This window comes from Pongo pygmaeus, chromosome 5 (assembly GCF_028885625.2).
Source record: "Pongo pygmaeus isolate AG05252 chromosome 5, NHGRI_mPonPyg2-v2.0_pri, whole genome shotgun sequence".
Classification (NCBI taxonomy): Eukaryota; Metazoa; Chordata; class Mammalia; order Primates; family Hominidae; genus Pongo; species Pongo pygmaeus.
The window spans coordinates 54,624,849-54,652,439 of record NC_072378.2 but is presented as its reverse complement, the minus strand read 5'-3'; the positions used below and the strand labels follow the sequence as shown (position 1 = coordinate 54,652,439).

At 36.5% G+C, this 27,591-nt stretch overlaps 1 protein-coding gene across 10 annotated transcripts in view; it reads right to left on the bottom strand.

Moving 5' to 3' along the window:
- MLIP (muscular LMNA interacting protein) overlaps positions 1 to 27,591 on the bottom strand; it is a 251,973-nt gene that overhangs the window by 136,016 nt on the left and 88,366 nt on the right. For 4 of the 10 annotated variants that reach the window (XM_054492411.2, XM_054492420.2, XM_054492419.2 and 1 more), the window contains exons 2-3: positions 5,853 to 6,008; positions 2,890 to 3,282 (exon numbers count right to left, since the gene is read on the bottom strand). In XM_054492411.2, coding sequence (XP_054348386.1) covers positions 2,890 to 3,282; positions 5,853 to 6,008 — 549 coding nt within the window. Of the gene's footprint in view, positions 1 to 2,889; positions 3,283 to 5,852; positions 6,009 to 6,516; positions 6,663 to 15,898; positions 16,032 to 27,591 lie in introns of those variants that run through there. The other 6 variants (XM_054492410.2, XM_054492413.2, XM_054492415.2 and 3 more) reach the window with 4 other exon arrangements.

Here is a 27,591-nt window from a genome sequence, read left to right as displayed (position 1 = left end):
TGCCACTTCAGGAAGCACTTGGGGAGTTTATCATTCAACCCAATATTTATATTGACTATGTCCCTGATAATATGCTAACCACTGTAGGGGACAAAATGTTTAATAAAACTGAATTTAACATGGGCTTTACCTGTAAAAACTTTACAATCTGTTAGGGGAGATAAGACATGTATCTAAATAGCTATAGTACTGCCTATGATATTTATAAAATAGGTACAGAAAAAAAGCTATCAGAATAATGTTGGGAGAGAGTTTGCTTTCACTGAGAACCAAAACAGCTTCATGAAGGTGTCAATATCTGAGCAAGGGCTTCACAGGTGAAAAGATATGTGATCTTTTCAATATTTCATTTTTTTCACTCACCTTATTGAACCCCCTTTATATATAAGGCACTGCATTAAGTGCTAGGGATATAGAAATTAACAAGAGACCAGAACTTGACTTAATGTAGTTTTCAGCCAGTGAGGAAGAAAGATAAAAGTAAATTATTACAACAGAATGAAAAGGAATTATAATGGAGATTTTTTCCCCACTAAAAGCTATAAAATAATAAAGAAAATCACAAACATGAACAAGGACTAACTCCTTTCCAAAGGGAACATCTTTAAGAGCAGATGCTACTTGAACTGAGCTTAAATTATCAAGTGGCCTAGGTCAAAATGGAGAAGAGCTAGGGAAAGAAGGAAGCATTTGACCAGAGGAATCAAGGGCTCAGAGATGGGAAGGTATGAAGTATGTACTTTGGTGATTGTTCAGGAGAGCTGAAGAAGAGAGGTAAAAGATGTAGATAGAAAAAAGACACCTAGGCTAGGTCGTGGAAAGGTTAAAGGCCAGACTACGAAGTGAAGACATTTCTTAGGAATAGCTTATCAATGACTAACCAATAGAGCTAACTTATAGACAATTCTATATATATGGATTCATTTTCACCAGGTAGACTAGAAATTTACTTACTTGACTGTATTTCTGATTGAAAATTTGATATTGTTGGCATCAAGCAGCCCAATTGTGTAATTTTTTTTTAGACTTTGTACATTACAGTTCACTATATTAAACTTCCAGACTGCTTTCTTTGGTGCTCTGGTCATTTCTCCTTAGTTTACACTTGTGGCAATTGTCATCTTATTTTTATTTCATGATGACTTACAGTTCACTCAAGTGGATTATTATAGGAAATGGAAACAAGAACAATGGTAATTGTTCAAATAATTGGTAATTGGTCAAACACTTTGGGATCTAGTATTCCACCATTACTGGTAATCATAATCTTCAGCCACAATTAATATATGAGGTTGAGCTCTGCTTTTTTATTTAGAGCTCTAATAACATGAACTATAACCTGCTCCTAAATAACCTTTTTTGGAAAAAATATTTTAAAGGACATATTCAGTCTCTAGATTCACTTCTGTATATTTGAACACACACAAATAAAAATAAATGGCCAATTCAGGGGAGAAAACTATCCGTTGGAGAAAAGAGTAAATCAAAGACCCAACAATCGCTTTCTTAATTTTTTTATCAATACATTTTCTTCTCAAAGAAGTCACCTAAAGCTGTCCTCCCCTAACAATGGAAATTTCCACATTTCTATATCTCCAACTATTTCATTATCTTTTCTGAGGCAAGAAAGAAATGTTTAAACCTATCACAGCATATTGGGAATACATTTAATTATATGATTATAATATTTTGTTCCAATACCTAGCTAAGAACGAACTTCAAGAAGAAATAAATGTTTTAGTCCAGTAAAAATGTGAGTACCGCAGTGTGTGTCTTTTACTACCAGAAGACAACATAAGATACTAGATGCTTGAAGATAATAGAAATGCAGCATCAGAAACTCAGTGAAGCCTACAGAAACAAAGATGGTGTGGCACCAAAACTCCAATGCTCATGCTACCATTTTGCATCGGTCCTGTCCTAGTAACGCAAAAAGACCAACACGCCAGTAAAAATGTCCTTTAAACTACTTTGGGTTGATTGCAAATGCCTGGTCTATTAGATCCTAAATGGGACATCTGGGTAACAATTTGTGGTCATTGTCAAGAAGTTAGAGCTCTGCATCCACTACCTACTCTCAAAGCCAGCGTCTGCATTCCTAACATTCTAACTACACTTCATCAGTCACCTTACATTTTCATTATAGCAAATAGCCAGTCGATGGCAAATTATTCTATTTTTTAACTTCAAAATGCCTCCTTGTCCACATCCTTTCTTTCCTGCCATCACAGATGTGGGTCTTCTCCTATTGTACCAGACTCTCTCTACCTTAAAAGAACCATTCAATCTTGCCACTAAGTTTTGGGGTTGTATATTTTCCCCCTCTCACTGAGGTCAGCCCCACCCTGGTGGCTTCCAGGACCACAAAAGATGTTTTCCTTAGGACACACAGAGGAATATTATTTTTCTTACTCTTATTTCCTAGCTTATCCTTTTACTAGTGTTTTACTAATTTAAAATCAATGGGTCTACCTCTAATGTCCAATTACCGTCTTTTCACTAGATCTTTCTTACGTCTGAAATATGCTTCTTGATGGACCCAGCTCACCAAGCACACTCTCTTGACTAAAGAAACTCCTCATATCAACCTTCTCCAAGAATTATTTAAAGGAAAGAGGTAGTATTCTCCCAAATTTACTCCAGCTAAATGTTTTACATTTTCTCTTCAGCCAATTCACAGCATAATTGCTTAATCCTTTTTATCTTATAGATGTATTATCTATGTTTACACTATGATGATTTATTATCCTGAGATAATGTTTTTTTAAATATATTTTTCTTTGAAAGTTTTGTCTGCCTTAAACAGGATGGCCTTTGCAGACCGCCCAAGACAAAGGGTGCATAAACACTTTTTTTTTTCCTTATGGACAGCAGGAACACAAAACCTACCTGCCCATGCTTTTGCTGAGGGGCCATCCCATGAAGCATTTCAGGATGTGATGAGGTCTTGAGATCAGTCCCCTGTGTTTTGGGACGCACTACATCAGAGACCAGACTGGAAGAGATTGCTAGAGACTTGGGCCGGACAGCTGCGGTGCCAATCCCCCCTGGGGGGCCTTGTTCAACTTTTCTGCTTGTAGCCTCATCTTCCCCTTCAGAGTCCACAATAAGGACATATTCAGCTTTGAAGAGGTCACTTTGCTGCATTCCTTGAAGTTTGTTTGCTTCAAATTCTCTTTCTTGTAAAATCGTTCCACTGACTTCTGAAGGACAAGTCAATGTCGCTTGGTCTGTCTCTTGTTGGCTCCCAGCATTCAAGGTCAAGTAGTCATTGGATTTAGACTGTAATAGATGTAGAGAGATAAAAGCATTGACGTTAGTTTAATAAATGCTTCCTTTTTGGCATGTACACTGAAAAGCTTAACCTCCTTATATTTTCAAAAATATATTAAATTAGGTTGACATAAGAAAGAGATTGGGTTGAAGTTAGCAGTTTATTTTTACTAGCCCACTAGCCCACCTGTTTTTCCTGGTCTAAGCCCAAACAATTTTGGGGTAGTAATCAACATCAACAAGGAAACCTAACTGTTTTCAAGTAAGTCATGATACGACATTTTAAAGCGAGAGAAGGAGAGAGCAATGTTTTCTGTGAAGACATTTTGTGAAACAAATGGGGATTGGGCAAGGGTTTAGTTCATGGTGAAGCAACCTGTATATCCTTTAAAAGCCAAGAGAGGAAGGAAATCCCCATTGAAAGGTTCTAAAATAATACAAAATCTCTCTAAAAATCTGAAAGGAAAAATAAAATTGGGCAAAATGCATAGTCAGACAAAACAATCTAAGTTAATTAGGGAGAACTCACAAATAGAACACCAAAAAAGAAGATGTAGATATTTTTAGTACAAAGCATCTTTCACTGTTTTATTTTGGATTTGTAATTCTCAGTCTTTTCCCATCCAATTTTCTGTGAATACATATGTTTACGAGACCAGGATCAGGATAGCTTTATCAAGCTACCAAACTTCTTTTTCTAAAACTATGACAGCCATGTATACTAAGATTGTGTTTAAAAGACCCAATGTCAATTTTCTTATTTTTATAATTACACTGTGGTTACTATTATTCTTTTCTCTGTAGCTTTTCTGTAAGGCTAAAATTATTTCAAAATAGAAAGTTAAGCCACTAAATGAAAATAAGCTAACAATTTCAACTCTGGTGGTCAATTTAATGTGTCCTGTGTGTGCATGTATTGTATGTATGAAGACAGAAGTCAAATCACTGATTAAATATAACTAAAAAGTTGATTTTATACACCCATCCCACATTATTCAGCTGATAATGAGGATATAGTCAGGATAAAACACAAATTGCCTCTGATTAAAATTTCTCTGCCCATCTTTCCCTATTTACTCTGATATTGTTTTCATTGTATTTATCACTACATGGATTTTATTACATACTTTTTTCATTTTTTTCATTGCCTGCCTTCCCAATAACAAGTAAGCTATATGAATTGTCTTTATTCAGTTGGAATCCAATCACCAAGAGAATAACATACGTTCAGTAAACAGTTGCTAAGAATATAAATGAATGAGGAATTACACTATTTTAATGTTGAACTGTCTAAGAGATAGAGTGAAAAATCTTTTAAACATGTGGTTGTATATATATCATTGCAATCAGCAGATAAATATTATCATCTTAGGAAGCTCTGGAGGCTTGCAACCAAGGTTGGTTTATGTAGCTACAGTCTCACACCACTCATAAGGCCTAATTACAAAGGATCTCATTAATATTATGTAAATGAGTGCTGTAGGAAAGAAACTATCTAGAAGTGCCATATATAGTATTCATGGCCCCATTAGTTTTTGAAATAAGATAGCAGCATTGAAAACCCCAGGATCATGGAAATATTACTACTTTCTAGATAAGATGTTTTCTTGTAGACAAGGTGAATCTGATTATTTTACCCCTTTCTAATTGTGTCAAGAATAACACAAAGTTGCCCTAATCTCATTTTATTTATAAGTAAGCAATGTTAAAACACATTTTAAAGAGAAAAACATTTTTACTCAAAATTTTGTTATTCTAACACAAGTTATTTTCAAGTTTTTTAAATTTGTTTAATTTCACTTCCCATCTTGGTCTCATTTTAGATAGGTACAATCAAGATATGAACACAGTATTATATCACCTAATATTGTAAGGTTAACATTTTCCATGGAATTATCTAATTACCATCAGTATAACTTTGTCAAAGTGATGTACTATTATATTCTTAATTTTTCTGATTGTTAGATATTAGGCTTTTTTTATTTTTCCCTAATTATTTTCCTACATAACATTTTTCTTCTTTTGTAATATTTCCTTGGGATACTTTTCAAAGAGTTAGATTATTGAAAGGTTATAAACAGTTTTATAACTATAGATAAAGTATTTCCACCAAAATTGTATAAATTTACAAAACCAGCAGCAAAGTGTAAGCATGCCAATATTTCCACAACTTTCCCAACATCAGGTATTACATTTTTTAATGTTGCTAATTCATTACCTGTAAATAATAATATCTCACTGTTTTGTCTTATATTTTCTTTTGAGATAAATTTAAACATTTTTAAATTTTGTTTTTATTTTCTTAAGAAACATTTAAGAGAAGGTGCCAGGAGGCAGAATTTGTCATGTCAATAGCAAACAATAGGATGTCAAACTGAAAAAAATTGAAGATAATGCATTAGAGAGAACATGCAATTTGATAACATTTATGCTTCTGTTGCATTATTATATTTTTAGTCAAACTTAGAGTCACAGTTACCTTAATTTAAGCACAGGAAATATATACAAATTTCCAAGGCATCATTATCGAAAATTTAATATAATTGTTTGAAATAAAAAAAGAATAAAAATAATCCTACCCTATTTACAGTTTCTGGACTCTTATCACTTGATTCTTCTGGAATTTTAACAAGGAATTTAGAGGTGTCAGCCAACTGAGTATGGGTTGGTAGTCTTCTGACAGTGGGGACAAATGTGAAGATCAGAGGTTTGGCTTCAGAACCACCAGCAGAGACCTATGAGACATGTAGTTAATTAGACTTTCAGCCTTGTCAAAGGTTTATCTTGACTTTATTCTCCATATGACATGATATTTATCTCATTTATTTTGATGAATTGCCTATTGTCCTGTGATCATGTATATGGCTGCCAAAGTAAACACCTATAAAAATAGTCATAATGAATCAGAATCTTTTTTATGATACTATTTACCGGAGAAAACAATACCACCCAGGGAAGATCCTGTTGTAGGGGATGGCATAAAACAGCAGGTTGGCAAGCTGATCAGCTGGAATCTCATAGAGCATTTCTGCCTCAGTGAGGTCATCACAAACTCATCATCTGTTCTGTTTCAAAACTGGCTTTCATCCATCTAACCCTGGGTTAGCAGGTTCAATTTATTAACTCATAATCAGTAAGCATGCAAGAAAATTCCCACATTTACCGTTAACAAGAATGCCAAAATACAAATTTAAAGTTGAAAGTATGCCTATCAGAATACCAATGCTACTCTTAAAGATATACCTTCTCCTTCATTTATTCTTCACTTTTTCAAAAATAATTGTATGAAGTATTTGCTGTGTGACAGGTACTCAGGAGGTAGGAAAACAACGGTAAACAGGAAACAGTCAGTAGGCTACTCACAAGCAGAAAAAAGATAAGCACAGACTACTAAGAGAACAGTGATGAAGGGTGCCTACCCAACCCATGAAGCGTCATAATAGGTAGCACCTGAAATTTAAGTCCAGGTGAAAAGGAGGCTAGGGAGATCCCAAGCTGAGAAAAGGAGATGAGTGGAAGCACGGAAAGTAGCAGCAGTGGAGAGTGTATCAGGCTTGGACTTTGTTCCGTTAACATTGTTGATTGAAAAATGACATAGTCGTATTAGAATTGTAGATAGATAAAATCTAGTTTTAAAAGTCACAAGCCAGCCCGGCGCGGTGGCTCACGCCTGTAATCCCAGCACTTTGGGAGGCCGAGGTGGGCAGATCACCTGAGATCAGGGGTTTGAAACCAGCCTGGCTAACATGGTGAAACCCCGTCTCTATTAAAAATACAAAAAAATGAGCCGGGCATGGTGGCAGGCGCCTGTAGTCCCAGCTACTAGGGAGGCTGAGGCAGGAGAATGGCGTGAACCCGGGAGGCGGAGCTTGCAGTGAGCGGAGATCACGCCACTGCACTCCAGCCTGGGCGACAGAGCGAGACCCCGTCTCAAAAAAAAAAAAAAAAAAAAAAAAAGAAGTCGCAAGCCTAGACACAAGAATAAAAAGCCAACAGCATAAGTTGAGGACTAAATGGAAAGGGAGAAAGAGAAGATAGTACTGTAGATTTCTCTTTTAAGAAGTTTGCATGAGAAGTAAAAAGAGAGGTTGAGAGTAATTAGAGAGCAAATTAGAGTCAACAGGGTGCTTTTGTTTGTCCTATAATAAACTTGAACATATCTATATACTAGGGAATGGGTGAGAGTAGAGAAGGAAAGGGGAGCAAAACCCTGAAGGAAGCAGGTGAAATAAGTTACAGCAACAACGAAATGAACATGCTTTCCTTTGAGACTGGAGAAAATAGACTAAGATGTAGAAGAGCTCACAAACGTGGTAAAGTGTTGGAAATGGAAAGAGTGGGAAGGTGATGAGAACCATTTTTGTTGTAGATAAAACTATGCATTTATCACGTACAACATGATGTTTTGAAATATATATACTTTTGGAATAGTTAAATCTAGTTAATTAACAAATACAGTTCCTCACGTAATTATCATTTTTTTGGTGAGAACACTTAACATCTATTATCTTTGCATTTTTCAAGAATACAATATACTGTCATTAACTATAGTCACCATTAACTATAAGTCACAATAGATCTTGTGAACTTATTTCTTCTATCTAACTGTAATTATATATATTTTGACCAACATCTCCTCAAGTCCCCTCCCTCCTACCGACCACAGCCTCTGGTAACCACTATTTTACTCTTTACTTCTATTAGATCAACTTTTTAAAATTCTACATATGAGTGAGATCATGCAGTATTTGTCTTTCTATAACTGGCTTATTCCACTTAACATAACATCCTCCATGTTCATCTGTGTTGTTGCAAATGACAGAATTCCATTCTTTTCATAGCTGAATAGTATTCCATTGTGTATATGTACTACATTTTCTCTATCCATTCATCTATTGATAGAAACCTAGTTTAATTCTATATCTTAGTTACTGTGGATACTGCTGTAATAACATAAGAGTGCAGATATCTCTTCCATATACTTATTTTATTTCGTTTGGCTATATGCCCAGTAATGGGATTGCTAGATCATATGGTAGTTGTATTTTTAATATTTTGAGGAACCTCCGTACCATTTCCACAATGAATGTACCAATGAACACTCTCACTAACTGTGTGTAAGTGTTCCCTTTTTTTACATTCTCACCAACACTTATGCTTTGTTTTTCTGATAATAGCCATTCTAACAGGAGGGAGGTAATATCTCACTGTTTTCACTGGCATTTTCCTGATGATTAGCAACAATGAGCATCTTTTTCGTTATGAGCATCATTTTCATTCATACCTATTGGTCATATACCTGTTGGCCATTTGCGTGTCTTCTTTTGAGAGATGTCTATTCAGATGTATTGCCCATTTTTTAATTGGATTGTTGTCTTGCTATTGAGTTGTTTGAGGTTTTTTTTAATATTTTTTGGTTACTAACCCTTTATCAGATGTATAATTTACAAATATTTTTTCCCATTCTGTAGGTTGTCTCCTCACTCTGTTGATTGTTTCCCTTGCTGTACAGAAGCTTTTTAGTTCGCTAAAATCCTATTTATCTATTTTTGCTTTTTTTGCCTATACTTTTGAAGTCATATCCAAAAAATTATTGCACAGACAAATGTCATAGAACTTTCCCGCTATGTTTTCTTCTAGCAGTTTCATAGTTTCTGGTCTTACATTTAAGTCTTTAAAACGTTTTGTATATGGTTAAAGACAGAGGTCCAGTTTCATTCTTCTGTATGTGGATATCCATTTTCCCAATACCACTTATTGAAGAGGCTGACTTTTCCCCATTGTGTGTTCTTGGCACTTTTATCAAACATCAGTTGGCTGTAAGTGTGTGGATTTATTTCTGGACTCTCAGCTGGAACTCTCAGTTCCATTGGTCCATGTGTTAGTTTTTATGCCAGCATCATGCTATTTTGGTTACTATAGCTTTGTAGTAGTATACTGTGAATTCAGGCAGTGTGATCCCTCCAGCTTTGTTCTTGTTGCTCAAATTGCTTTGGTTATTCAGGCTCTTGTGTAGTTCCATAAGAATTTTATTATGTTTTAATTCTGTGAAGAATGTCATTGGTATTTTGATAGGAGTTGCATTGAATCTGTAGATCACTTTGGGTGTTAGAGACATTTTAACAACACTTATTCTTCCAATTCATGAACACAGTATATCTTTCCATTTATTTGTGCCTTTCTCAATTTCTTTCATCAATGATTTTTGTTGTTGTTGTTGTTGTTGTTGTTGTTTTGAGACGGAGTCTCATTCTGTCACCCAGGCTAGAGTGCAGTGGCACGATCTCGGCTCACTGCAAGCTCCACCTCCCGGGTTCATGCCATTCTCCTGCCTCAGCTTCTCGAGTAGCTGGACTACAGGCGCCCACCATCATGCCCGGCTAATTTTTTGTATTTTTAGTAGAGACGGTGTTTCACCGTGTTAGCCAGGATGGTGTCGAGCTCCTGATCTCGTGATCTGCCCATCTCGGCCTCCCAAAGTGCTGAGATTACAGGCGTGAGCCACCGTACCCGGCCCTAAAATTTTTTATATATAAGATCCTGTCATCTGCAAACAAGGTCAATTTAAATGCTTCCTTTCCAAATTGGATGCCTTTTATCTCTTTCTTTTGCCTAATTGCTCTGGCTAGAACTTCCAGTCCTAGGAGGAATAGCAATAGTGAGAGTGGGCCGGGCACGGTGGCTCACGCCTGTAATCCCAGCACTTTGGGAGGCCGAGGTGGGTGGATCACAAGGTCAGGAGATTGAGACTATCCTGGCTAACATGGTGAAACCCCTTCTCTACTAAAAATACAAAAAATTAGCCAGGCGTGGTGGCGGGTGCCTGTAGTCCCAGCTACTTGGGAGGCTGAGGCAGGAGAATGGCATGAACCTGGGAGGCAGAGGTTGCGGTGAGCCTAGACCGGCCACTGCACTCCAGCCTGGGTGACAGAGCCAGACTCCATCTCAAAAAAAAAAAAAAAAAAAAAAAAGACAGAAATAGAGTGGCATCCTTGTCTTTTTTCCAATCTTACAGTAAAACCTTTCAGCTTTTCCCCATTCAATATGTTAGCTATGGATTTGTCACATAGGGCCTTTATCATGTTGAGGTACATTCTGTCTATACCTAATTTGTTGAGAGTTTTTATCATGAAGGAATGTTAAATTTTGTCAAATGCTTTTCTGCATCTATTGAAATAATCATACATTTTATGTTTTTAATTCAGTTAATGTGATGTATCAGATTTATGGATTTGCATATTTTGTTGAACCATCCTTGCTTCCCTGAGATAAATCCCACTTGATCTTGGTAAATAATCTTTTTAATGTGCTCTTGAATTCAGTTTACTAGCACTTCATTGAAATTTTTGCACATATGTTCATCAGGAATATTGGCCTGTAGCTTTCTTTTCTTGTTGTGTTGTTGTCTGGTTTTGGCATCAGGGTAATGCTAGTCTCATAGAATGAGGTTGGAAGTATTCCTTCCTCCTTAATATTTTTGGAATAGTTAGAGGAGAATTGGTCTTAGTTCTTCTTTAAATGTTTGGTAGGATTCAGCAGTGAAGCCATCAGGTCCGGGCCTTTCTTCAGTGAGAGATATTTTATTGCTGATTCAACTTTCTTACTCATGACTGTTCTGTTCAGATTTTCTATTCTTCATAATTCATTCTCAGTAGGTTGTATGTGTCCAAGAGTTTATCCATTTCTGGAAGCTTATCCAATTTGTTGGTATATAATTATTTACAGTAGTGTTCTATGATACTTTGTATTTCTGTGGTATAAATTATAATGTCTCCCTTTTATTCTCTGATTCTATTTATTTGTCTAAAGATTTGTCAAATTTATCTTTCCAAAAACCAATTCTTTATGGAGCAATCACTCTTGATATAATTAATTTTCATGATAAAATCAGTCCCTTCTTGTCAGAGTAACACTGCCCTGCCACCTCCATTCCCATCAGAAGAAATATGGCACGCCCTGGCAAGTCTCTCACTCCCTCTCCCTTCAATCCCTGCCACCTTTCTATGCCTTGAACTGCTCAGACCTTATGACCTTATGAGCATGCCTTTTAACCCAGTTCATGTCAGTGCCCATGATAAATCCTAGGCTCTGTATCATCCCTCCATTAGTGTTTGCTATGCACATTCCTAGTTTTGTTCCCATCTTGCACCCTGCTCCAACTCTCAAAACCTTTTCACTGTATACCTTCTGGAATTCAGTGAGCAATTAAAAAAACCTACATATCTGTATCTTATTTTCAAAATACTCCCTTCACTTTCTAGTTATAACTAAAACATGGTTCTCTCTGAAGGACTCTATTTCAATGATAAATGTTTTCTCTCACACTCCTGCACCACTGGGCCTGTAAGTAAAATAGGTGTCCTCCTTGCTTATCTTTACTGCTTCCAGACTATTCTTCTCTCTTGTCTAAAAACTTCTGGCTTTGAATCTCATGTCATCAGTCTATACCCTTCACAATCTCTATTAGTTGCAGTCATCTTCCCACACCCGTATTAAATGCTTCTTTCCTTAAAGATTCAGTTTCTAGTTCAATGCCACTCTTCTTAACCCAATGCTTTGTATAATACCCAGTATTATATCCCAATGGGTAATTTTTATAATATTGTATTTCTTTGACCTCTATTCTTCCTTGCCTCTTACATCCCTAGCCTAGCCCAATAGCTGCAAACCTTCCGTAATTTGTTTCTTCATTCTCTGACCATCACTTTTTATCTCTCCATACCATCCCCTTAGTAGTCCAACTCTAATATTTTTTAACTCCACCATGATTTAAATCTACTGATTCTTCCACCATTATTTTCCTACATTTGTCTTCTTAACCAGCTTCAAAAACCAAGTTGACCACAGTTACTCTTTTGGATACCCCTCAAATCCCTTGTCCTCCTTTATATCATCATCCTGTTTGAGTACATTACAGCCCTCACTAAATCTAACCCCCTACCTACTCTATTTCTGCACCAGGAAGGTAAACATGCCTGGGGGAAACCACACAACCACACCTACTGGTCTCACTTCATATTTACCACTCTGAGCCTCAAGAAGGATTTTCAATGCTGCCCAACAATTGTACTGTACTTCCATAGCCCATTCACTCTTCCACTGGCCTAGAAAACTCTTTCACACTTTTTCCCCTTTCTTCAAACCTCTAACATCTCTCCCACATTCTCACTTGGAGCTGATGACTTTGTTTCCTATTTCGTTAAGACAATGGAAGCAATCAGAAAAGAATTGTCAAGGCCCCCAACACCACATTTATTCACACATCTGCATCTCTGCCCTTTTTTATGGCCTTCAGTCCTACTACTATGCTCCTAGTAAAACCAACCCTCACTTTAATACTTTGCCTTCTACTTACTTTCATTTATTCAATGAGGTCTTATTAAATGCCTACTAAATGCTAGGCACTATTCTAGGGGTTGGTGTCATAACAGTGAACAAAAATCCCTACCCTCATGGAGTTTATATTCTAGTGGAGGGAAACAGACAGTAGATAAATAAATACACAACATACGTAGTACTATTTTCATAAATGCTATGAAGACTTGCTATAAGTCTATTGCAAGAACCCATAGGAGAAAAACTGATGAGTTGAATGCAGTTTGCTGCAGTAATAGTGCTAAGAAGTGTTAAGATTCTGGCTACATTTTAAAGAAAGAACTTAAAATTTGTTGAAAAATTGGAGGTGGAATATGAGAGATACACAAAAATCAAGATGGGTAGAAAAATTTTGAACTGAATAACTGCAAGAAATGAGATATTATTCACTGAAATGGGGAAGACAATAGTTGAAGCTGGTTTGAGAATAAAGATCAAATTTTGTGTGCCCAATATACATCCAAGTGGAAATGTGAGTATGTGAGTCAAGTTTACAGGAAATTCTGTGCTGGGGATAAAATTACTAGGGTTGTTAACCCATAGATGATATTTAAAACCAGGAGACTAGATGAGATCAATAAAGATGTAAACATAAATAGAAAAAGAAGAGGCTTAAGGCTGAACCCTACAGACTCTAACATTGAGTGATCCACCAGCTGAGGAAGAACTAGCCAAGGTGGCCTGGGAGTTTTAAGGAAGATTTTAAAAGGCTGAAACATCACTGACGGTAGTGGGAAAGAGGGCTGACCAGAAACAAAATTTCTCACAGTCTACACTGAGGATCCAGTCCAAATATAAATCCAGGAACAGTGAGGCAATTTGCTAGGCTGTTTGATAGTCTCTAAAGGAATGCTTTGCTGGTTTTGGCAGGACGTGGCAAGTATAAGGAAATTAAGGGTACTGGTGAGAATAGAGCAAATGATTGACCATGGAGTTCAGTTTGTATAGGTAAGGAGGAAGAACCCTCAAGTTGAAGGAACTAGAGGTCTCTGTGCTCAGGAAACAGAGTTGATAGAATGACGACTGTTTGAGAGAATGGATGGGGTCATAATATGATATGAGAGTTTATTAATTTAATAATTAGAAGTATGATAATTCCAGATGATTCTAAATTCCAGGCTTTGGCATTAAGACTGAGTATACGAAAGGAAGGGCACTGAGCTTGTGAAGATCAAGGAACTGTGAGACAAGAATGTTGACAGGGTTTTAAAAACTTTTAATTTTCAATATTCTTTTTGCCTTTAAAGATATGTGTCATTATTTCCTCATTGTAGCCATGTCAAAATTCCTGGGTGACACCTTATCATCAAAAAGTAATAAATCAGTGCTTTATTTTGTAGGAAGGAACACTAGATCCCTTGTGAGATTTAAGGAGCCCACTTGTCTATCAACAATACGTAATACAACAGACTTTCTAGATGTATTATCTTCTAGGGCAGTTTCATCACATGACTAATCTCATCGATATCATGATAGAAAGGAGAGTGGTTTTGGCAAGGAAATTACTGAAGTAGTTCAAATAATCCATCCCATAATTTCATTTGAGTAGGAAATAAATAAAGATAATCCTTTAGGAGTAAAGAGGTGAAATTGCAACTTTGTCCCCAGGTTCTGTAACTAGGCCTTCCCTTATCTTGCCATGTCATGACTATAGGTCTATCTTATGTTCCATCCAAATAAAATTTTAAAAATAATATATGAAAGACCTCATTATAAGCACCCCATGGTTACAAAATACATATAACCATTATAAGCAGTAAGTAGCTTTACCTTCTAAAGCGTATATAATGACAAAAATTTACTTCTTCAAACACCTTGCACAGTTTGTGTAATTCAACGCTACTTAAGTACCTAAGATACAAATACAGCTCCACAACTGGTATGTCACATGCTATGAACTTTTTAAAAATTGACAGGTATAACTTTCAGTGAATAAAGTAGAAACAAAGTATGAATGAAAACTGATGCTTCAGTGAATAAGGTATGCTTTTACAACAGTACTGTCTAAAAAATTTCTAAACATAACCACATGCTGACAATGAAGGCAACTGAAAAGAAGAAAACCTATTTCTTTCTAATTTATTGTTATATTTTCCTAAAGAAACATCTATATCCTACATAAAATTTCCTCACCAGTGTAGGGAAACAATTTTTTTTTATTTTAGTTGAACCAATACGTGATGTTATTCCAGAAAACACAGAAACAGGAAATCTAATAAAACTAAAAACTTATTCATCTTCCTGGGTCACTGTTGGAGAATAATGAGATCAGAGATAAATTCCTGTCCACATACATATCTTCAGAAGAATAATCACAAAAAAGGCAATCATTTGGTATTCGCTTTTAAGCTAACCGTACAATATTAGCTCCTTTCACCGCCTTTACCTAGCATCCTTAACTTACCAAGGATCTAATACTCATTTGCAAGGAATTTCAGTTGGAAAAGAATTTGAAATTACACTAACTATGCAATGCAACATTCAGATAAAGAGCCACATGTTAGCCAGTAGACTATTTAATCCCTTGTTTAGGAGAGAACAAAAAAATATTTGCTGTTTACTGCATACTGTGGCTAAGTTCCAATGTAGCCTAAGAATGAATTGCTATGGTGATGAAAAATCATTTTCCACACAAAGCGGCAACAAATGCATGTTAACAGCATTGCACTTGTTAATTGCCAATTAACACTTTCAGTTGTCAATGTTATTTAAATATCTTAGTTTCTATCCTTGGGAAACTATTTTAGGCATAGAAATATGAGATAAAAGGATTAAAATCTTTTTCCAAATACACTTTGAAATGCTCAGAATCTCTAAGAACATCATCTTCTCACCGGATAGCCTAATAATTTGAGAAACTGTTTTCCCGCATGCCACGCAGGCTAACAGCTCCTTTGCTCAGTTTTGGGCTGTAATGCCTTCCTTTCTTATATTTCCCTAAAAGTTCCCTTCCTTCAGATGTTGACACCCACACTCGCAGATGGCCTCTAGCCTCCTGTTAAGGCATTACACGGTGTCTTAGCATTATCACTGTGCCAAGGGCAATCCTGAGCATTTTCTTTGCCCAATGAGCAGTTTTGTCTTTATCAGCTCGCCCTTTTCTCTAAGTGAAGATAGCATTTCATTTCAATATACATACAAATTTATCTTCACTGGGCAGCTCTCCCTCACATCCTTGCAGCAAATACCACCAGCACCGTACATTGCTTTTAAAAGTTACTGAAAGCATTAAGCGAAGACTTCCTTTTACCTGGGGTGTGGTCTGAATGCTCCCTGATAAGATGCACGAGGTCATTTGGAAGTAATTGTTCCCGCAGTCACTCAGAAGCCCCTGTTCTGAAAGCATTGATTCATCACATAAGGGAGCGAGCAAACCAATGACTGAGGTGGGAAGGGAGCCTCATACTAAAACAACACACACACACTCATGCAGAAAGAAGAAATTCTAAAAAGAGGTAAAGCAGAGTCATTCCAAAATTGAGGAATTGTGTCAGCTCCGAAGAGTAGATTTCTGTTTTGACAATATTTAGATTTGGAACATCATGAGAGGTCATACTAACTGCTGAAATGGAATCAGTAGAAGTGAAAAAAAAAAAAAAGAAAAAGAAAAAAAGCCACTGATATGTGTTTGCCCTCTTTTCTTTTCATGCATGTATTCCAATTATATATTCTGTGAAAAGAAGAGAAAAGCCAGATTGTGCAGCAATGAGAAGCTGATTGAAGGGCACTAGCATCTGCCAATCTCAATAATCAGTTGGTCACGCTCATAGAGAACATTTAGAGGTATAAATACATGGCAACACTGTGTCTAAATAAAGAACTAGAAAACACACAGTTATTTCAAAATATCAGTAACTTTATCTTTAGTATATAAATTGTAAGCAACAATACAGGAGCATCTGTAGTGACTGAAGTTATGTTATTAACAAAATCACCTCTAAAATAAAGCTTGGAATCAAATCCTTGTCAAAACAAAATTCCATTCCAAGGTTCCTGGAAGACAGTGAGAATCCTGACTGCAGACAAACCTTAAAACTTCATACGTGAAATTGATTGGAGTCTTCAGCTTTCAGTATTTCTATTTTCTAAGTATTGATTTTTCTCCAAATCTGTAATATCTACATTTGTGCTTTGGCAGTGAAAAATGTTGTATCCAAAGGACTAGATATAGATCAAAGGCTATGGGAAGGAATTACTATTTTAGAAACCTAGATTATGCCTCTTCACATTTTCGATGTTATCAAAAGCCTGAGATTATGGAAACATAATGAGTATAATAATTGCTATAAGTGATTCTATTAGCACAGTGGGAGAAACTATTCCAAACAACACAGACCTAGAATATGATCTAAATTTCTGAATATAAGTGCCGTGTTATTAAAAAAAACTATGAGCCTTCTTCTATTTTACACATATTTATGGATACTCAAAAGAGAATATAATTGCCTCTTGCCCTCAAAAAGCTAATGGTTTGAGAATATAAAACAGGTAAACAAATAACAGAGATACAAAGTGAAAAAAGAAAACAAGAAAAAGCCCTATACTGGCCAGGCGCGGTGGCTCAAGCCTGTAATCCCAGCACTTTGGGAGGCCGAGGCGGGCGGATCACAAGGTCAGGAGATCGAGACCATCCTGGCTTATATGGTGAAACCCCGTCTCTACTAAAAAATACAAAAAATTAGCTGGGTGTTGTGGAGGACACCTGTAATCCCAGCTAGTCGGGAGGCTGAGGCAGGAGAATGGCGTGAATCTGGGAGGCAGAGCTTGCAGTGAGCCAAAATCGCGCCACTGCACTACAGCCTGGGTGACAGAGCGGGACTCTGTCTCAAAAAAAATAAATAAATAAATAAAAAGCCCTATACTGCAGATCTTCTTAAACTATTAAAATGCACTTTCTAAGTGTGGAGATCTGAGATGTGGCCTCAGATTCTGCATTTCCAAGAAGCTCCTAGGAGATGCCCTGGGAGCCACACCCCAGATCTGCTGCTGGTGTGTTATACTTTGAGTAGCAAAGACAGAGGAATTTCAGAGAGTGATGTTACAGCCACCTGGAGGGCAGTAATTCAAGATGGTGGCATTCGGGCTGCACTTAGAAGGATGGGGAAAGGGAGCCTATGAAGGTAGGATGGAATAGCACTTATTTCAAGCAGAGAGAGGGCTGGATTGAAGGCACCTATCAGGACAGCAAGAACAGTAAGTCATAAAGCATAGGACCCTGGAGCCACATCATCCACTGGCTGTGGGCCCTCAGACAAGTTACTGAACTTTTTAAAGGCTCAGTCCTCTCACCTGTGAAATGTGGATGAGAATAGCTCTTATTTCACAGAGTTCTTGTGAGGATTACAATTAAATTCAGCATGTAAGATTTCCACAGATTCTTAGCTCTGTGCCAGGCAGATTCTTAATACACGTTACTCCTGTGGGTATTGTTGTTTTCTAGTTTGATAAATAACATAAATGAGAATAAAGGCAAGTAAGACAAAAAAAGTAGGTTAAATCTAGGTCATCAAAGGTCTTGAATTAAGATGTTTTAGCTTTATTCAGTGAAGAACAGAAATGGAAATATTCATATATATACATATATGAATATATATGTATGTAAATATATATGTATTTATTGATACTACCCTTTGGTGTTTTGATTTATATATATAAAGACATATATATATATGAAGACATAAAATTACATATATAAATCAAAACACCAAAGGGTAGTATCAATACATCTTAGAGATCACTCTTATCCCAAAGTTCTAGTGTGATTCCCCAAGAAGTGACAGTCCAGATTTTTGTCAGCAGTTAATCAGTTTATTTCAAGTGGATTCAAACGCTATGAAACTCTTTTCCTATGTCTCATTCTGTCCTTTCCTCTCTGATCTTTTCTTTCTCTCATTCCCTCCCACAAACATAAAGCAATATTTATGCAAGTTGGCATAATCAGATTTAGAAGAGAAAATACTTCAGCCTCTACTCTTCCCTGCTCAGATTCTTTCTTGAGGCATTTTACAACACGAAAACCAATTAAATCAATTTATTATTTTGACATTTTTCTCTGTGTCTTATTGGTAACTTTCCTCTAACCATTTTCTTTCCCTTGTTTTATTAACTAATAATTGCTGTTATAGACTATTTCTTATAATAATAGAAGTCATAATTTTCACTTAAAAACACATAAATGGTCATGCATTATAACAGCATGCTTCAGCCATCTGGATAGTAACTACATATAGCTTCAAAGAGCACATGTATTTTGGATAATTTCTATAGAAACCATTCTGTATTTAAATAGAAAGTGATGGCACCTGGTCAAAAAACGGGTCCTAGTCTTGGATGACAAAAGAGCATATAAATTACCTGAGTGGAGAGGAGAAGAGAATCTATCCGCGAATTACAACAACTTTTCTGTAGACAAAAAGTCATCTATGGTCTGCCCAAGACCCTTAAGCATTTTATAATCACAAACTTTTAATGACCTCTCTCCCACTAAGAAACACAAACTGCTCTGTTGAATAATCTTTGTTTTTTCCACAAGAAAACAAAGTTTGTCAAAGCTTGCAATAGATGAATACAATCCAAAATTCTCTTTAAAATCTGGCATTATTGATAGCTGAAGCAGGCATCCGTCACTCTTATTACTAAACAGATATTACTGCAATACCTTTCAGCCGAAAGACCCTTAAGATATTGCTTTTAAAATAAATAATGCAGAACAAATAATCTCTCTTTCTGACATGCGAAACAAATTTGAGAAAAAAAAATAGATTAGTCCACAAAAGTTCGCCAAGAAACATGTAAGTGATTAAACAGATTCAGCTGCCAAGGCTATTCAGACATCCATTTGTCTGTTTTTATGCCTCAGGCTTGATAACAGAAGGTACTAGAAGTCCCATTTATTTATCTTAATAAACATCTATTGAGTGCCAGTCACGATTCTAAGCTCTGAAGACATAAAATAATAAAGGCTTGGAACCTGTTCTCAGCATGGCTTACAGTCTCATTAAGGAGACAACTTCACTCGTGACGGGAGCAGTGAATGAAGTCAGAGGAGGATGACAAGTCACGTGCTGAACACAGACTGCATGGGCAATGCGTATCAGGTTGTTTTTGGGGAGATTTCACTCTTAGCTTCTGCACTCCTAGGTCGTATTTCTGGCAAACACTGGGATACTTCTGCTCAGCCCTTTTTTCTCTAAAGATGGGAATCATTAGGTGTTTGTATCCGTGTCTCTCAGGTAATGGGTGATTCCAGAGATCCTAATCAGGACTAACCCGATTCACAGGCTCAGAATTGAGTGTGCAATATTTAAAGTGAATCCTGACATCTCATCAATGATATGTGAAATTCCATTATAGTCTAAATTTGGCCCCATCTGTATTGGACACAGACTTCTACTTCTGTTATTACTGCTTATAGTAGTATACCGCTATAACTTATAAGTAATATACTGCTATAAGTATATAGTGATACCGCTTACTCTTCTCCTTGGGGTATGTCCTCCTAGTTTAAAAAGATATTAGTAGTCCTTAATTAAAGTAAACCAAAAGCTTCAAAGTACTGTTTGACCGAACAAGATATTCAGAAAAAATGAATCAGCCCTATACAGGGTAGAATTTGAAAGAGGCACAGAGACAAAGATAAGAAACATTTATCCATTAGGAATAATATATGTGGTTCACTCTCTCCTTGTTGAATTACTTTCTTAGCTTGATTTCAGGCTATCCATTTCCTTTCAGTCCTCTTCCTATCCCCTGGACACTCCTCTGCCTGCTTTGTGCCATCTGACCCCTCAGCTTTGAAGTAGCCCAGGAGTCACTCCTTGGTGATCACATCCAGTTACTTAGCTGTAAATAATATTTATAAGCCAATGAATTCCAATTTATTTCCCCAGACTGGATGGCTTCTCTGGATGACTTCACTCACACAATTAACATCATTATTGGAACATCTCATAGATATCTGAACAACAGCACATCTGAATCTGAATTAATTGCATTTCTTTTGAAGTTGTTTCCCACCTCCCAAAATTTTTCTCACTTCGTCAGACAGTTTCTACCTATTTCTAGTTGCTTAGGCTAAAAATAATGAGTTCATATTATTCTTCTTGGTTTTTCAGAATCGCTCATCAATGTATTAGTAAATCCTATTGGCTGTCCCTTCAAAATAAATCCAAAAAATGAATCTATCTCACTACTTCTACTTCTAACATCCCAGTAGCGGAACCTGCCATCATCTTCTTTCTGAATCATTGCCTCCTAACTGGTCTTTCTGCTTCCACTTTGACTCCCGAGTGGATGCTCTGATGAGCACCATATGGATGGTCTGATGAACCATCCATATCCCCATCAGGCTGAAGGATGTATTCCCCAGCTGCTGGGAGTGCTGTAACTGTGGTCAGCTGTCAGTCCTCTTCAGGAGCTCTTATCAGCTGAAAAAAGAAAAAAAAAAAACTTCTTGCCCAAAGTCACTCTGCCTTCTTAGAGGCATCGGATGGCTAGTTGATGCATCCATATAAAATCCTGGACCCCTCACTCCAGCTTGAAACAACTCTAGAGAGGAATCCATTCCAGAGCTCCTCATGAGGTCAGTTAGGATTTGAGACCACTCTGTAGCCCAGTCTCTCCCTCTGCCTCCTTCCCATCTCCTACAAGTATTGCTCCTGGGAGCACTCTCTAATCAACTTTGCATGCTAATCTCCATCTCAGAGCCTGCTTCCTGGGAACCCAGTCTGTCATATCTTCCATATAGCAGCAAGAGTAAACCTTTTAAAACAGAAGTCAGGCCATGTTACTTCTCTTTGCAAAACTCTCCACTAGATTCCTGTGTTACCAAGAGTATCAGTTCTCATAACAACCTATAGCCCAATGATCTTACCCCTACCACTCTCCCCTTTTCTCCCTCAACTCCAGACACAATGACCTTCATGTATTTCTAGAACATGCTAATCCTACTCTCCACAATGTTCTTCCCAAGATGGTTACCATGCCTTCATTTCCTCATGTCTCTGCCCAAATATCACATTAACAGTGAAAGATCCCTTACTACCTTATATGAAATTGCAACCCCACACCTGCCCCCCTGCCAGCACTCTCTACCCATCTTAGCCCATGTTATTTTTCTTCAAAGGACTTACCAATCTCTGATGCTTGTTTCTTCTCTGATTTCCTTCATTGGATTTTAAACACCATGAGGGCAAGGATTTTGTTTTGGTTACTGCTATTTCTGTAGCACCTAGGATAGTGTGTGGCATGTAAAGGCATTCAATAAAATACTTGTCCAATGAACTTCTTGACTGAAAGTGAACTCTTTATTGCATAAACTTATTTTTTTCTAATGAAAAAGATAATTTTGGTAAACTTTGAATTGACTGTTCAGAAGAAAATGGAATCAACCTAATCTCAACTTTCCTAGTTCCACTGGAATAGGAAATCACTGGCGTTCACAGCCCTTACAAAGAGTCAAACGTATATGGGCTAAAGAAAGGAGCAGGACGCAAGTAACGGCAGCCAGATTCCGTCTTGTAAGTCATACCCACAAACGCATGCAGGAAGAGACAGCAGGATTCTCAAGGCTGTGAAATGTCCAGTTGCTTAGGTCAGAAACAGCAAAAATAGGTTCTGGTCTCCTGATTTTTCCACCAAATAGCTGTGAGGTCTTGGGTGAGTCACTTACTTTCTCAGGGGCAATTTGTTTATAAAATGAGGTTCTAGATCAGCGTTACCCAACGTGCCCTTCTTAGAATATCAGCCTTGCAAGACAAATGGTGAGCAAGGGTTTTTGTGGTCAAATAAATTTAGGAACTGTTATATTCCATATCCTATATTTGGAGGTGTCTCACAGTCAAAAGGCCTTTTAAGCTGTGTTTAGCCCATGGTTTCCCGTATTTATTCGGCCATAGAACCCTTTCTTTTCATAATGCACGCTGTCATCCCACTCACAGTGTGACACAAGTGCTGAACTGCACAGTCCACAGAGCCTTCTTTTACCCATAATATCTGATGAATGTATGAAAAGAAGACAGTTTGGGGGAAAAAAAGGGAGTTTCCACAAAATTACTAAATAAAATTCTATTTGTGGTCTTGGCTGGGAAGAGAGCAGAAAGAGCTAGATGAAGATCAGGACATGTTCTCTGAGTTAGAAAGCAAGGAAGGAAGGTGGTATATATTTCAGGTCTGCTAAGTATAAATCCTCTTGTGCTAACAGTAGTTGCACAAGCAACATATTCAGTGGCACAGGCATATGAATTGAATAAACGAATGATAGATTGAAAGACCTTAAAATATATTCAAAGAGGTACTAATAAGGTATGTAGCAAACAGTTGGGAATACTATTTAATAAAAAATTTTCAGAGATTCCATAGTGAATCATTTTTACATATACCATAAAGGAAACAAATTCTAACACATGATATACTTCATAAAATCTTGTTTTTAAGCAGACAGAGTGATGCCAGCATCTTTTGAGGTGACAGTATATTCCATAAAGGAACAAAACAATGTAATATTTACTTATAATATGATTTTGGCATAATCTGATTTTTTTGTTTAAAATAAAAGGGGAAGCAATAGCATCCTATTCCATGCTTTTGATATATTTACATATGAAGAATGCTTTCAAAAGCTTTTATCATATTCCACAGAAAAAAAATTTTATCTGTATTACTCAGTTTTGACCAAGATAAAAACTGTGTTAGAAAGTGTTATTAAAATGCCTTAAATATAAAAGGGCTTAATTGATTATTTTAAGAAGTGCTAAACTTCTTACCCTCAGGCTCAGCTCACCAGGGCAAGTCACAAACCTCCCAAGCCCACAAGGTATCATATAATAGAAAAGAACAATGATAGCCAATGTTTTGTCATTAGAGTCACATATTTAGTTTCAGAAGCAACTGCATTTTAAATTAGCTTCCACATAGTTGGGCAACATAAAGAATAGGCTAAATGTCAGTATAAAGATAAGCATACCAAGAAAAGAACTACTACTTACGATACATGTTTCATATTTAATCTTAGTGCTTCATTTCTTTTCATTTGTACTTTATAGAAATACATGACTCAGCAGAATTAGTGAAGGCAGGTGTCAGAAAGCCAATTTTTGTCAGTTTAGTCTTGGGCTACCTAACCGTGATTGGAAGAATTACATAGAGAGGAATACAGGAGTAGAGCCAACAAATTGTGTGTGTGATACACAGTTGAGAGCATGGGCTTTAGATCAGAGAGCACCGATGTGGCATCACATCACCCTCTGCACTTACTAACTGTGTGACCCAAGGCAAATTAATAATCCCTCTGAGCTTCATTTATTTATGACCATAGAATTTATCACACAAACTGAAATGCTTTCAAGAGTGAAAAGGAGAGCATTATAAATTATTGCCCTGGGATAGAACCATATTGCGCAAACAAAGACATGATCAGCCTACTTATTTGCAATATTTAGATAATATCTCACCCCATTAGCGTTAAAATGGCATGACATATGTTATTTTAGAAGTCTGACACATACATATGTTCAGTAACAGTTATTTCCCTTCTTCTCATACATAGAAATTTTAGAGGTTGGGAAAAGATGAGGGGCTTATTGTGTTATCTTTTTAAAATGGAGTAAGATTAAGTAAGGCATGCTTCTCCCTCTACTTTGAATGCTCTCCCACAGCTCTCTCCCTAGTTAATTCCTCTTCGCCCTGCTGAGCTCTAAGAAACTCAGAGATTCCATGGTGAATATTTTAATTTACATCATGAGGTTAACACAATTTCTGACACACAACACACTTTATAAAATCATTACCTAAAGAGAGCTTCCCTGGCTCCATGGGTTAGATACAACCTCCTGTTATACCCTCTCTTAGCACTTGTACTTCTACATGGTATTTGCTGCTTTCAAATTATATGACTATACAGTGAATTCTTTAGTGTCTGGCTCCCCAGTTGGAACACAAATGCCACTGTGATGGGAAATGTATTTGTTTTGTTTCCTGCTGTATCCCCAGCACCTAATGCAGTGCCTGTCACACAGTAGGAGGTCAATACATGTTTCTTAAGTAAATGGTCGCATGCTTTATGCTAGATGTATGGAAGATTCAGAGAGGACAGGAGGGATTTCTGTTTCAAGGATTTCAGGATCTGTCACGAAATAAGAGTGATTTAAACACTATATTAATTTTGTCACTTTAAAGTGTCACTTTGAAGATATACCACATATAAAAATAGCAACCGAATCTGAATGCCAAAGCTTTGGATGTTTTAGGAATCTATGAAGGAAGCCAGCATCAGAGGGTTGTGTGAGAGGCCAGGGTACATAAAGAAAGATGAGAAAAGCATCTCTGGTCTAGATCACTCCTCCCACTGTTGGCAACCATAGTCTGTCACCATGGCTACCTCAAACACTTAACCCACTCAAACCAAGAGCAAATTTCATCCTACACATACATACCATTTAATGAGTTTTATGTGATACTGCTCTTGATATTTAATATATTATCTTTTATATTTCTCACAAGCCAGCAAGAGAATTATGATGTCCACTAGACAAGTAAGAAAAATGAAACTCAGGGAGATTAAATAACTTGCTCAACCAGCACATGAGACAATGGGATTTGAACTCAGGTCCACCTGGCTAGAACCCAGGTTCATGTTGCACCTCATTTGCTCCCTGCTTCTGCCAGCCTTACTTTAGAGATACACATTTATAGGAAGGTGATAAGAAGGGCAGAAATACAGAGTACATAACAACGCAGTAGCCAGCCAGGATCTTCTTTCTAATATGGTTCCTACCCAGGAGAACTGCACTGGGAGGAATACTTTTCTCGAGCTTCCAGTATCCATTCTCAAAATATGGCTGTATACTCTGAGTTTCCCACTGTTCACAGCTGTTATTCTCTTACTATAAAAGCAATGCATGGTTATTTTGGAATATAACTTTAAAATAGAAATGAGATAAAGAATATCAAAGAATACAATTATATTGTCACTAGCATGAGTGCTAAAGTTACATACTTTTCAATATGGATAGTGCAACATAAGCACAGGAAATTATTGTTGAATGGCTACATATGGTTACCATAAGTAGTTAGCAAACAATATTCATCTTCCAAAATATCCAAGGTAATATGTGAGCTCCAAGATTATGTTTTATGGCATCTACTTATTAATTCTACTAATGGAAACAATGGAATTTAGAGTCAGAATTGGGTTCAAAAACATAAATCTACTTATTATTCATGGATAATCCTATATAACTTACCCAAATTCCATGAACTTTAGTTCTATTTTTATAAAAGGGGCATAATAAAAGCATCTGAACCTCATATGATGGATGTAAAAATTAAATTAGATGACATATAAGAGCCCTAGTGTATGGCCTGGCACATAGTAGGTACCCAATAAATATTCATTTCTCTCTTTCTTTTTAGGATAGAGTAAATGTATGAGACTGAGCAAAAATTTCTAATTGATAAGAGTATCAGAATATTACCATGTTTACTTACACTATTTCCTCCTTTTTCTCCCCTTAATATTTTTACTCCAAAATAAAATAGAAAGGCAGTTTCTAAGAATCTTGACCCTTGTCTACTATCATCCAAAAGATTTTTACAAACCCTGTGACTCTTATCCACAATAGCTAAAAATCTTACTCATCAGAAGTTACATGACAATCAGTGGCAAGTTAATTGATCTAAATATTTGCCCCATATCCTCTGGAACCAATCACCATTTAGACCAAAGTGTTGTTTTGAATGAAGACACATATATATTTGTGAAAGATTAATTAAGTGGGTGAAGATTTGTAGGTGGATCAAATTACACTGGGATGGTCTTTTCTCTTGATTTTATGTTTGACACTTAGTAATTTTTATCCTGGGCAAAACAAACCAGCTGATGGCTACAGTTTGCCAATGTGTTTTCACAGTCTGGGAGGTGTGCTGGGGACCAACACATGCAATCACCCACGAAGGCAAGAATTAATGATGCCTATTTGGATCACCAGTGCATACCCGGTGCTTAACATTCAGCAGATGCTCAATATATATTTGTTGAATGAATGAATGGTTGTGTGCCTACCACAGAGAAAATAAGACAGTGCTACGTGTCAAGTATAAAGGAATAGTAGATAAGGGACAAAGCATTTTTGAGTTTGTGGTAAGTCAGTAGCTGCAAATATAATATAATCCCCTCACTAGCACTTCTCTGACTAACCACATTAGTTAATAGAAAGCTTTCTAGGACAGAAATGACTAGTATTTCAAAGGTGAGATATTAAGAAGCAACATAGAAAATATGAGGAAAACATTTTTAAAAATTTTCTTCTCATGGCATGTAATAAAGCAATAACAGGATGGAAGAAGGAAAAATTTCAAGTTACTAAAATAATACATTATATAAAGGTATTTTGTATATATCAAAGAGAAACTGAAAGAGCAACCATCTTACCAGAAAAAAAGCACTTTAGGTACTTATCAAACTTGTCCACAAATTAAAATAAAGACACTACCAAACACAACAAAGAATGGCTCCATCACTTCTATAAAGAAAACAGGTTATCTAACACTTAGAGCCTTTGTAAGAATTAAATAAAATTATACATGGGATATCTCCAACATGATGAGCACCATGTGATAAGCTTTCAAAAGAGATTAGTTATTATTGTTGCAGCAGCATATTATAATCCTGAGTTTCCAAGGTAACTAGAAATCTAACATTAAGTATGTATGTAGAACCAATGCATGCCAGTGACATCATCATCATTTAAAAATTTCATAAAAATGATTACTGAATGTACTCGAAAGCACTTTTCTTTTAAATCAGCATTTTGATTTCCTTTTTTCTCTGATCAACTTTTATCATTTTTTCTTGCCTTTACATTTATACTCTTACATCTCTTCATATAATGAAGCTGTATTCTCAGTTATGATTTTGTTAATTGATAAGTCTACATGGAAAGCAAG